The sequence below is a fragment of the Harmonia axyridis genome, chromosome 7 (genome assembly GCF_914767665.1).
Source record: "Harmonia axyridis chromosome 7, icHarAxyr1.1, whole genome shotgun sequence".
Classification (NCBI taxonomy): Eukaryota; Metazoa; Arthropoda; class Insecta; order Coleoptera; family Coccinellidae; genus Harmonia; species Harmonia axyridis.
The window spans coordinates 21,053,305-21,067,318 of NC_059507.1; the positions used below are offsets into that span (position 1 = coordinate 21,053,305).

A 14,014-nucleotide genomic window follows, 5' to 3' on the forward strand; every position below is an offset into this window, starting at 1 on the left:
GGAATTTGGAAAAAAAAACAAAAAAGTAAAAAATTTCATAGTTCATAGTTTTTTCCATTGCGAAGAGACTTTTTCGAATATATAAAACAAATCGAGTATGCATCTGTTCATACAGCTGATTAAAGTCCACTTTGGAGAAAAATATCGACTTCGTACGAAAGCCATCATTCGAGTAGAAAAGAATGCTCAAAAATAAAAATCCAATTTTTGAATTAATCATCAAGCAGATCAGTACACCTTGACAATGACATGTTCAAAATCAGGAAAGTAGATTTGACGTTTTCGAAATTCGCTGTTGAAATTTTCTTTTTTCGATCACAACCAAAATGGCGGAAGATGAAGTGGACGAAGAAGATATGGACTTCGACAAGGAAGACGAGGGAGAAGAAATGTCTGAAGATGAGATTGATAGAAGACTTGCCGATTGCCGTAACAGGGGTAAGCCCTGCAACAGACGTATCGACGAGCTGGCTTTACCATCGAAAAGATTGTTGCTGTGCACCTTCAGAGAGTACGGTTATCTATTTCCAGAGAAATGGAACGACAGAATTAAAGAGCTGCTGTCGATTCTTTACGCTATGACTCCAGAGTAAGTCAAAATGTAATTTACCTGCCCTTCATAGCATTCGAACATTCGAAGTGGTGATTGCAAGAGCGTTGATCTTTTTCTCCTGAGGGGGGCGGTATCTATCTGCTTTAACTTTTGTTTGAGCATTCGCTTGAGCATTTGATTGAGTATTTGATGAACAGAACAAAAAAGTTACAGCAATATTTCGAAAATGAACATTCCCAAAAAACACCCTGTAACTATGTTACGGTGATAGCTATGGAGTAGCGGTTTTAGCCAATGAGTTCCTCATGAACATTGGCCCTCAGACACCGACATCAGTTTCTGTCTATCTAGTATAGAAATAGAACTTCCCAATTTTCAAGAGTGTCCAATTTGGCCTACCCTTCACCACTTAAAGGATGAGTTTCTCAAATCTGAAATGTAGATTCTCTCAGGTTAAATAAAATTATTCTCATCAGACAGGATTCCAACATCCAGAAGCCACATTGGGAAAATCACCATTTACCACACTTGGAAAATGAGTAACTTTTCAATTCGAAAATTTTCAGAGAAACTGAGAAGTACTTCGAACAGTTGAGAGAGGCTTCGAGACAAATGGCTTTGCGAAGGAAGATGAAAGAAAGACTGAAAAAGCTAGTAGCGAGAAGGAGAGAAAGAGAAATGAAACTCAAGGCTTACGTCCTTTTCAAGAATATCATAAAGGTGGGACTAATGCACGCTGCAACGCAAGATATACCACCTCTGGTTTCTGTCAGGATGCGAAATTTGTCTGATATAATACTCCAGCATTTGGCCGATCTCAGGGGTGTGGATGTACCTGAAAGAGAACATCCCGGTAAGTATTACAACACATATAATTTGGTCTACCGAATCGATCTCCCTATAATTTTCGAATTTTGAGCCGGGTATGCTCTCAAACGATAAAATAAGGGGTTGTCCATTAATCACGTGAGGCTTGAAAGGGGGGGGAGGGGTTTGATAAAAATGACGAAAATATCACAAGGGGGAGGGGGGTGTAGTAAGATATCACGTGTATTTATTTTTTCGTCAAACGCGCGATTTTTAAACAAATATTAAGCGGCACGGCGCGGCGTGTAGTGACCTTGACTACATTAAATATATTCATGTACTAGTACAATACATGTTTTTCCTATGATTACACTCTTCGTTTATTATTATTGTTATGGCAATCAAAAAAAACTTGCAACCTGGTGTAGACATTTTTATTATGGTCCTTATTTTCAGAATAAAATAAGATTATAGTTTATTCCTGTATTTAAATTAAGATAATATTCAGAAAATTTCAAGATTCGTTGTAGGTAATAAAAATACACGTGATGTTGAGAAGGGGGAGGGGGGGTGGTCTTAAACCTCACTACGTATCACCAATGGGGGAGGGGGGGTTAAAAAATGCTAAAAAAAGATCACGTGATTAATGGACAACCCCTAAGACTCGACACATTGATGACAAATTCGTGGTCAAATTCAAGAATGATTGTCCGCCTGGCGGTAAGTAACAGGCCAATTGAAAAGTCTTCGGTCTACAATAGTAAAACGCATTTTTTTTGGCGAAATTCGATTTTATTATTCAACATAATTGTCTTCGAGGGCGATACAGCGATCTCCCAACTTTTCGATACCATTTTTGTAGTACGATTTGTTGTTTGAGGTCTGAGTACAGGAAAAAGTCGCTGGGGGCCAGATCTGACGAATACAGTGGACGCAAAAGCAATTTGAAGCCCAATTCATGCAATTTTGCCATTGTTCTCATTGATTTGTGAAAAGGCGCATTGTCTTGACTAAACTTTTTTCGTCGGTGACTGCCTCTTTGGGCGAAGGTTGGTACTAACTATAAATCATATGGATTTAATACTTGCACCGCCATCTGTGCATCAGACCGGGGACTTTTCAATTGACCTAATACGATAATTTTTTAACGAAAAGACGTAGTTAAATTTGCATGATAGGTTCATATCTTGAATGCCACGGTTGAGTTCGTTAATAGGCGAAACCCGAAAGCATTTTTCGTTTCTTCTAGGGCTTTAGCGCAACTAGCTGCAGTAATCCATTAGAAAACGGAGGCGCGTGATGCCCGCCACTCACGAAGCGTTTTTTCGAGCGTTTGGTAGTAGGCGTTCAAGAGATTCCAGTCGGGCAGTCAAGTTCATTCTCTGATTTACAGTCGTGCGGTCGTGTTCCGAGCTGCCCGACTGTAAAATTATCCGAACGCTCGAACATGGGCGCATCGTGAGTGGCCGCCTTGAGAGCATTCCGTTCCCTAAATAGTTTACGGACCTCATGCAGCATGGGCGCCCGCAGAAATTTTTCTCAGGGGGGGCAAAATGAAAATTATTGAAAAACGATAAGGCGTCCAGTATTGTCGTAGGCGACATTAGTATTCCGTTTCTTTCTATTTCTGTATTTATATTTATCACCATCGTCTACTCTGACTTCAAAAAGATCACTAAAAGTGGTACAGGGTGGACAAAAATACAATAGTTTCGTGTGTGCTCATAAAATAACGCATAACATTCTTTATTAGTTAAATTAGCAATATAATCAAAAATACTCATTGTCTAGCGCTAATTGGTTTGAATGTAACACCCTGTAGTTTGTTACATTTTTAGATTAATAAAAATGAGATGTTTCCAAACATGTTTGGTACTCGTGGTCTAGCAGACAGAATATGAAAGAAATTATTTCTTATTTTTAAACATTTGTATTAATCTAAAAATGTAACAAACTACAGGGTGTTATATTCAAACCAATTGCCGTATTTTTGATAATATTGTTAATATTAATATTAATGTTAATGTTAGTAATTAATGAAAGTAATTCACCCTGTATATTAGATTATTATTTCAAAATACGGTAAATTAAAATAAAATCGACGTGTTTCAGGATTATTTCTTAAAATGGTGTGTTTAGCTAAAAATGAATTTTGTTCCATACTTTACGGATACGAGTATAAGATGAATTTATAAACAAATTGACACGCATGGAGTGCTTTCGGTTTCATGATTTTTCTTCACCCAAGAAGTTCTCAACGCGCCTAAAAAAGTTTTCAATTTAAAAAATACCTCTGCCGATTATGGATTATATGTATAGTATGTAATTCCATTGAAAACCGGAAAATAGTTGTGAATCTATTACTTTCCTTTTTTACTTGCCCTTTGGATTGAGGAAGTAATATTGAGGGTGTTGTTCTGAAAAATGAGGCAATCAAAATCTCAGGGGGGGCAATGGCCCCCCTGGCCCCTCCCCTGCGGGTGCTCATGGCAACTATTAGCCTACTCCGAACAGAAAAAGACATAAATTAACTGTATTCTATTTAAGAAATTTTATGAAAAAATAGGAATCAATTTAAGATTTGATAGTAAATATTTAAAAGATTTCTTTACAGGGTGTTCCCAAATTGGAAATATAAAAGCAAATTGATTCCTTTGATAATTTTGGGAAAAAAGTTCTTCAATACTTTGTTTTGGAGATACAGTCTTTGTTGTCCTATTATTTGTGATGATTATACCATTTTATCGAATCTTTACTAATCTTCGCTACAGATTGGGTAAAAGAGTATCATAACTTATAATTAATTTATTCATAACACCTTACTACCTGGATCGTTATAATAATTTGTATTTTCCTGATGATAACTAGAGAAATTTTTTCTTTTCGCAATCTGTAGGATATACGAAAAACTATAAGATACCAAAAAGTATAGTAATGGACCAAAGTTTCTTTTTACATTTTTCTAAAATACCAGTGGCCAACCAAAATAATTCTGGAGTAAAGAAACGGGCACAGTTTCAAAAAAATATCACCCCGTAGATTTGTATTCAAAATTAGCATATCACATAATGAAAACTTTAAATTGCATATACCAAATTTAAGTCGTCTGGTGCTATGAGAAAAAAACTTAAAAATAAAGTCAAACACCCTTTATGTATAATTATAATAATGAGGATTGTTATTCTCAAAAATTAAATATTCAAGTAACAGATACCAAGTTTGATATGAATGCCGGCTTTCATTTTCTTTTACACAGTTTTATATATTGTTGAAATCAAATGTTACTATTGCAGTTGACGTTATACTATTAGATATTATTTGTGGATAAATTGAACTATTCATAGAAGAATGAAGAATTGAATTGTGTTGCCATGCATAGTTAGAGGAAATCAATCAACGATATTAACAATTCAAAATGGACAATAGGACAATCAATCAATTGAGATAGCTAAATTGAGAAATAAAATATAAACACACCTAAAATATACCTGATCTCAAGAACAAATTACAAATTACCATCTCAAACATTAATTTAAAACGTAACAGTATAGGTGCATAAGCAAATATTTTTTTGAGCGTACGCAGAGGGCATCAATGCATGAGGTGCGTAAACCACTTAGGGAATAAATAATAATATAAAATCTGCGGATTCCATAGAGTTGAAAATTTGCATTTATATGTAAAATGTAATTTCAAGCCTCGTCCGAAATTTTATGTTGATCCAATAACCGCAGAATCAAAGAAAATCAAAAAGAATATCGAACAAAAATTTCATAATATATCCGTGAGGGATGGAGTCACAACTTGAGACCAGTTTAGGCATAATGACTCAAAAGAAACAAGCAATTATGCCTAATTTGAAGTATGCATAATTTCCGTAACTGCAAAACCAACAAATTTGAGATTTTGGCTTCCGTGATTACAAATTCTATGGGGTTGTGATTTTGCATATATTTGGAGAATAACAAAGTCAAGATGCTCGCAGGATTTCGTATTGGTAGCGTGGTCAGAAGTCAGAACTATAGAAAATTCAAGAATATCGAAAAAAACGTAATATTTCTGTGACTATATAGATCTGAGGGCGTAGAAACGGGGGGTTCTGGGGGTAATTACCTCCCAAGATTTCAAAAATATAAAATTGCGAATTCTCTCAAAGACGAAGAACGAAGATTTTTCCATAAAATGAACATGAACCAATAATCATTTTACTTTCCTTCGAAATCCTCATGGCAGTAAAAAATCGGACTTTTTCACGTTTAATGAGTTTATTATCGCTTTCAAGAAGATTACTCTTATTGTACTTCGAGCACGTCTATGTCTGAGGTTTATTATTTTTCTTTATTTATCCGCTGTGTCACCCTCTTATTTGCCATCTGTGATTTTTGCATTCGTCATCGGTATACACTTACCCGCTGTTTTCGGTTTTTTGTTATCATTCTCGTCACAAAATTTCAATACTGTAGTTATCAAAGAACTAAACTGAGTAATTCTATCGAAAATTGTCTGATATGTGTTGTACAATTTATTGTATTTTATTCAAATTGCAATTCATTTGTGAAGATATCAGTTTTGAACTTGAATTGACTATATCTACAAGGTGTTCCTAAAATGGAGGTACAGATGAAAATGACAGATTTCTTGGATCATTTAAAAAAAAAGTCCTATAACATGAGTCCCCAAACATTTTATTTTAAGATAAAGATGTTAAAGTTTAACTTTTTTCCTCATAGAACCTTCCCTTCACAAGATAATTAATTTGAATTGGCCATAGATATTCCAATTTAAAGTTTTCATGATGTAATATGCTAATTTTTAATGCAAATCCACAGGGTGATATTTTATTTGGAAGGGTGCCTGATTATTTCCTTCGGAACTATTTTCTGATGAACCGCTGGTAGTTTAGAAAAATGTGAAAAGAAACTCTGGTCCAGTACTACACTTTTTGGTTATAGTTTTATCGTATCTGCTATCGATTTCGAGAAAAAAATTTCAAACAGCTCTCTAGTAATCCTCAGGAGAATCCAAATTATTATAAAGATCCAGCTAGTAAGCTCTATGAATAAATTAATTATAAGTTTTGGTACTTATTCGCCCACTCTATAGCGAAGATTAATAAAGATTTGATGAACTGATATAACCATCACTATACGACACACTAGATACACCCTGTATCCCGAAAACAAAGCGTTTGCGGGCTCATATTCATGGGACTTTTTATTCTTAAAATTAACCAAGGTATCTTTCATTTTTCTCTGTAACTCTTATTCAGTAACAAAAAAAATTATTTCGATTAATTTGGTTCAAACTTCGTTATCAAACTTTTTTTTCTCACATTACAGATATGAGTAAACGTTGTCATCAAAATTTTTTTTTTCTTATTTGAACATTTTCAGTTCCGAACTGTTTCTTAACGTTTAGATAACAACGTTCCCGATTACAGATAAACTGGGCACATTTTTGCTTTCCGCTGCTGATTGGATAGCAATAGCTGTCATCAATGTCTACTATCTCGTTCAGTTGAAGAAGAACGAAGAGTTGGAAGAAATCGAGGAAATCGAGATGGCTAAACTCGAAGAAGAGAAGAAGAAAGAAAAGGCATTTCGTAAAGGAATCAAAGCTACTTCATCTCCCAGACAATCGTTGCAGAATATATGAAAAAATCTTTATCGAATTGTATTCTGTATGTAATAATATGTATTTTTTTTGTGTCTACGTAAGAGTAAATTTGATGATCTGTTGAATGATTATTCTGAGAAATCTGTTATTGATTCTTAGATGCCACAAAAAGGGGTTGATGATAAAAACAATAAGAATAATAATGGTCAGAGAATACTCCCATGTGGAACACCAAGTTGATTAGAAAAAGGTAGGTAGATATCCATTATCTTGGTTCGAAAATATACATATGAATTTCTTCCCACAAATCTAGTTTTATTTGACGAATTATGTAAAATTTTCAATTGAATTGCAAAATTTCAGATTGATTTTACGACCGCTTAGGAAGCATTACCATAGCTTTTGAAATGACGACGATTTAAAAAATTCCGTTCGCGAAGTGCTTTTGTCTGTCGGTTTGTATGTCCACAAATACTTGTGACAACTATAACTTCTACAGTTGTTTTCCGATTGTGATGAAATTTGTTATGGGTATCCTGTTTGAGCCGAAGATATTCCAAATGGACCTCAATAATAAATAAATAAACATAAAACAAAGTCAACAAAAATAAAGGTTGTTCCTAAAGTGGAGGTAGAATGGGAAATCAGAGATTCCTTGGATCAGTTGAAGAAAAAAGTCCCACAAACATGGGCCTGCAAACGCTTTGTTTTAGAGATACAGGGTGTTTCTTGAAGGCCTAATTTGTTTTGTGCTGATTATGCCAATTTACCGAATGTTTATTGATCTTCGCTACAAATTGGGTAAGTGAGTACCAAAACTTAAAAAATTAATTAATTCATCACAGCTTACTAACTGGATCTTTATAATAATCTAGATTTTACTGAGGATGACTACAACTTTTCAAATTGTTGTTCAGAAAATCAAAGTTCAATTTCAGAAAAGGGAACATGTTTTTCAGAATACAAAGTATAATTCAGAAAAAAAAATTGGAATCGAGATTATTTAATTCAATTTCAGAAAAACGAAATTGAAATTTAGATTAGGAAGTTGGAGGAAAAACAAAGTTTTAATTCAGAATAGTGAATTGAAATTCAGAAACAACAAATTAGATTTATGAAAAGGAAAATTGTATTTCAGAGGTTATCAATCCAATTTCAGATAATGTTATATGTATTTATTTATTATTATTTGAACTGGGGTCGTTTTGCTTCGGTAAGCCTTCCGGGAACTGCGACCATGCAGATCTTTTGTTCACTATCCTACTCATTCATAGAAACCCAGGGAGGTCGTCAACGACGTTAATAAAATTGACAACCTCCCTAGGGGCCTTGGCCATTACCTCTCTGGTATCCAGGACCGGCTTACCCATGTGAATGGTTCTTAGGCCAGCCAGCTCTGGACACTTGCATATCAAGTGTTCAGTCGTTTCTACTTCCGATCCACAGAGCCTGCAAATCTTTTCTGCTGACTTACCCATACGGTACAAATGATGTTTGTACCGACAGTGCCCCGTCAGCAGTCCCACCATCACCCGAAGCTCCGCTCGTGACAGCTTCAGGAGTTTTCTGGTGTAAGTAGGTGAAATCTTCACGAATTTCTTTGCCTGAGCAAGTCTAGGAGTGTTAGTCCAGTGGATTGTCCTACTGTTCAACTCCCATAGCTGGACCGCAGCTTTGTATTGGTCTTTTCCTATCCCACAGAAAGGCTCAGGTCCAGCAGGTCTCAACCTTGATGCACTTTTTGCAAGCTCGTCCGCTCTCTCATTTCCTTCAACCCCACATTATATGTAAATCAGAACATTACCGAATGTGAGGTACCAGTACATTGTGCTACGCAGATACCTATTGCATATATATGACTATTCATTTTAATTAATTCTGAAGTGTGTTAATGTAACTGATTCTGAATTATAATTTCGTATTTCTGAAGTCTAAATAAGCAAATCCCTATTCCAATTTATATTTTCTGAAATCAATTTTTCCCTTTTCTGGAGTATGATATATATTGCTATTCTAAAATACAAATATCTGAATAAAAGTTTTATTTCTGAATATTAAATTAATTATTTTAAATAACAACAAGAATTGCAATTTCCATTTTCTGAAATTCAATTTTATATTTTACACTTTCCTGAATCACAATATTGGAATAAGAGCGTATAGAATTGTTTGAAATTTTTTTCTCAAAATCGATAGCAGATACGACAAAACTACAAGGAGCCGAAAAGTGTACCTAGTCCTTCAGCAAAGTTTGTTCTTTAATTTTTCTAAACTACCAGTAGTGCGTTGGATACTAGTCTTGATTCAATTTTCTCTCTTCAACCGCCATGCTGGTCTTCGACGTCAAAGCACCGTTCTTGAGGCGTTGAAACCACTCTCGGCACGTTATTTCACTAACAGCGGCCTCACTATAGGTATTTGAGGACATTCAATGAGCCTCTGCCGCAGATATCTTCATATTAAAGCAGAAAATTAAAACCTCCCTCAAATGACGAGAATTTGGCTCGTAAACTGACATTTTTAATCGAAAATAACTTTATGATTCAGACACAAATCGATTAATATTTCGATGGCGTTATGTTTACAAATATCTAAGCTTATTGTATGACATCTACGACCTATATTTATTTCGACTACCACTTACCGCTTCAGCTATCTATAGCAAAGTTGTACGCCTGATACAATTTAGGAACACCCAGTATAATTCAAATATTAAACTCCATAAAGGTGTATGGATGGTTTTTAATCAGGCCGTGGTGTAGCTCTTTCTTCGAAACTTCTCATTAAATTTTCTCAATTCAATAGGGAGCCTATTGTAAAGTCCGGCGATGTCAAGGTTCTTTCTTTCTCTTATTTGCAGTTTGGTACCTTTTACATGTGTTCAGATCACTCTTACATCTTGCATTACCTACGTGATTGAGAATTTGACCTTTTCTCATACTGTCCCATGTTTCCAGCGACATCCATGATGATCCTCCTTATCAATTCAGACATTTTTGTCAGAATGTAGACTTGACTAAAATTGGTATACAATAGGTTTTTGGATGTGTATATTTAACAGCTCTGAAAGCTTTCTTCTGGGTAACAAGAAAATAATAGCCCCATATTTCCAAAACCTTGAATTCTGTACTTTTTTCTATACACGTATTATCTCAGCACCAGTGTTCTTATTTGGAGAAAAAGCTCTGATATTGATGAGATATTCATAATACACGAACGCGCACCTTATAGAGCTTCAAGTCGTGTGATGTTCAGAGTTCAGGGAATACTAACAACAGTGGGACTTGACATATTCAAATGTCTGGTTTTTCTGTGAAAGAGGGGTCACTACTGCGAATAGTATAAGAACTTGAATAACACAGGAAGAAGTAATTTATTCTGTTTTACGAAAAATTCTCTCACGCTATCTCTGAGAAATGTAAAGTATATTTGCTTCAAGTTTTACAACAATCTACCAAAACATATTCAGTCGATATCTGATTCAAAGATGCTGTAATAGTGTAAGAACTTTCTTGGTAAGGCTTGAACTCAATAAGCAAGTATTTGAAGAGTGATTCCAAAGTCTGATCGGTCTGTTTCGGTCATTTCTATATTTGACTTGTTTTCTTGTCAAATTTTCCTTTTTTTGAAGAAGTTTTCCAAAGAAGTTTGTTAACTGCTTACAAAGCATTAATAAGATTTTGATTGGTTTTGAGATCATGCAACACACATTAAGATTTAAACATGAAATATAATCAACAAACTAATCGACAGAATATACTAAACCTAGTGACAAAAAGGCCTCCATATTGTATACAGATGGATCAAAATCAGAAAGAGGCAAAGGTATTGGGGCATATGGGCCCAAAATGAGGATCTCCAGCTCTCTGGGAAGTGAGCCCTATATACCTTGCAAACCGAGACTCTAGCAGTCTATATTTGCGCCCAAGAGAAAAAAGAATCCTCAAAGGGACGCGTATTAACATCATTCCTGACATCCAGACCACACTGAGATATTAGAAGTCATATAGCCAGGGGTCTCTACCAAAATAGGAGTTCCTTAATACTATAAAGCATTTGGCCAGATGGAATAAAATAACTCTTCTATGGGTACTAGCATTGAGGTATTGAGTAAACAAGAAAGCCGATGAACTTGCAGAAAGGGCATCAATGTCAACACCTATTGGTCCTGAGCCCTTCTGTGGGCTTGGAAAAGACCAATAAAAAGCAGCGGTCCAACAATGGGAGTAGGACAATAGAAAAACCCTCTGGGGGAATACTCCGGGTCTTGCTCAGGCAAAGAAATTTGTAGTGCTTCCACCGACGGTCGGTGGACCTACCTATACCAGGAAGCTCCTGTAGCTACCACGAGCTGATTTTTAAGCGATTGTTTATCATCAATTTGGAAGCCGTATGTAAATAATGATTGTTCCAACGACAATCAGATCAGATCGTACCCTTTGATATAACCGCTGGTTGTTGAATTCGTTGATTCAATTTTTGCACGATTCAATTATTGAGCGTTGCGACTTATAATGGATATACCTCCTGGGGATATAGCCCCCTTATCCCCAACTTTGGGTACGCTATTGTCCTGAACCCAAATTGGGAATTAAGAATTCAGAAAATAGTTGTATTTGTCGAGGAATGAGATAAGTTGTTCAGCCATCACCATTTCCAGAATGAAAAAAAAAAAACTGGAAGAATAGATATTGGACGGATCCGGTACTTACAGGCCCGGTCTGGCTCCACTGGGGGCCCTCGGCTAGATGCTGATTTGGGGCCCCCCTTCAGGAAATAAAACGAGAACCTATCACGGCAGCCAAAAGGTGCTCTTGAATAATTTTAAATTATGGTTGTTGAGGTTTGAATGAATCTCAAAGTATTCTGCCTCCAGCAGCAAATTTAGATTAATTTATTATTGTATCTCTAATTGAAAGAACAAGATTATGCATTCATTACTCCTTGAAAGTGGTTATAATTGAAGTAGAATGAGAGTTCAATGAGAGACCAATGACGTAACTACGAACATAAAAATGAAAAACACAAGACAAAAAAAATGTACAATTATAAACTGAACTTTAAGGTAACAACTAGGTATATTGATACTAAAAAGTAAAATAGGGCCTAAAATAATAATGAAATAAAAGTATAAAATAAATCATTATATGAAGTAGGTCAAAATGAATACTGTTGTTAACAATATAAACACAAAAAAAATTCTCAGCACAGTGCTAGTTGAGTAATTAATGATTTTACTAACTATCCTTTCAGTCTTTGGTAAGTTCTTCACAACTCCTGCCCATGACATTAATTATGTCATCTTTGTCCAAGTCAGAAAATAAATCGCTTTCCATATTCATAAAAACTAGGATAGAAGTAAGGTTTTGGCTTGAACTAGACCTAAGACGATTCTTGATTATTTTTAACTCAAAAAATTCTCTTTCACAGGTAACCTGTATACAAAATATCGTATTTATAAGATACATACAAGTGAATGAATAAGCCCGATCCAGAGAAATCAAAAAGAACTGAAAATACGCATGACGAACACTTGACAATTGCTTTACTGTCATTACGTAGACCACGAAAAGTTGCTTCTTCTGATTTAGGTTCTGAATCAATTTGACAGTAATCTAAATTTCCTTCTGCTTTGTTTAACATTTCGCCTGGGATTTGTTCATCTTGAGTATTTTCGATTTTCATGAAACTTTTGAACTGATTGCAAATTATTTATGTTAATAATCAACGTCTTCAAACTTTGCAGGTTTGAAATACAAGAGAAGACTACAGTTGGAATATCTTCAAGCTTATTTCATTGAACTTTCTTGGGTGTAATCAAGACAGGTCCTCTAAAATTTCTCTATTTGGACAAAAACTTTCTTCAATGCTGGTTCTAACACATCGAAAAATACTGACTTGTAATTATTTTTGTTGAGATTTTAGGAGAATCATCTTTTGATTTTTCCCAGACATCTGTTTTTTCTTTGAAATTCTTCTTTCCGTGAAATGCAATTTTATTTCCATATCAATATTCCGATTCTTCCGATATTCTTCCGATTTACAATTAATAGCAGACTCTTGGCGCATACTCTTTTATTTTCGTATATACAACTTCAAAATGTTCATCATTTCTTTTTTCATTAATAAGTTTGAGCAGTGATTGAAATGAATTCCAAGCAACAGCGTAGTTCAATGTTTTAGTTTGCAAATATTTTGAACCAGGAGTTATAACAAGAACCAAATGTGAAACGAATGAAATAAATGAGTTTCTAGTTTTTGATCATTGATTTGCCAAATTTCTGTCCATATGTCTGGATTTACAATCAAACTAACCATCATGTTTTTTTAATACGGTTTACTGACGTCAATTATTTATCTTTGGCAGTTTTCTTCAACACACTTTCATCAATTATCGAAAATAGAGCCTTAGAGACTTTTGCAGTCTATAAAGTTTGTATGTTGTTTTTGTTTCTTCTACCATACTGCCATTCGCTTGTAAGATGAACTCAGAAAAACTGCAGATTCTTCCACCAATCCAAACAAGTTTTCCGTCTCTAGTAACTTTACTGCTGAATCAGCTACTAGGTTCAAGACGTGATAGATACGTCATATTTTCATTTAGCTTTTTAAGGTGAGCCTGGAAACCGTTATAATACTCTTTCATGTTATTTTTTCCATCGAATGAACATGAAAGGATATTTGATTCCAGAATTCCGTACTTGATTAATTCTGGAGTTACACTTTTTTACAATGCAGGACCATTCGAGTCTTCAACTACAGTAATTTCTAGAAGCCTTTCATAACCAATCATCGAATGACATATCGTACGAAAATAGCCAATTGGTATATAAGTGCTTCCTGTATCTTGGGTAGGGTCTACCATAACGTTATGAATAATGCTATCGTGGAAGCCTTTCAAAATTATATTGCGTTTTATCGAAGCAATTGTTTTTATCAACTTGTTCAAATGAAAGATTTTGACAAAAATATCAATACAGAACCTTGCCCATAATGTCTATTCGTTGTTCATTTTAAAACGTTTAAATGAAATAAAAT

General features: G+C 34.9%; 1 protein-coding gene across 1 annotated transcript; it reads left to right on the forward strand.

Annotated features, from left to right (window-relative positions):
- Nucleotides 1–240: 240 nt before the first annotated feature.
- On the forward strand, nt 241–7,107 carry LOC123683893. The gene is made up of 3 exons (XM_045622896.1): nt 241–589; nt 1,120–1,406; nt 6,801–7,107. The coding sequence occupies exons 1-3, from the start codon at nt 327–329 to the stop codon at nt 7,013–7,015; spliced, it is 765 nt and encodes a 254-aa protein (XP_045478852.1). The 5' UTR covers nt 241–326; the 3' UTR covers nt 7,016–7,107.
- Nucleotides 7,108–14,014: the final 6,907 nt, after the last annotated feature.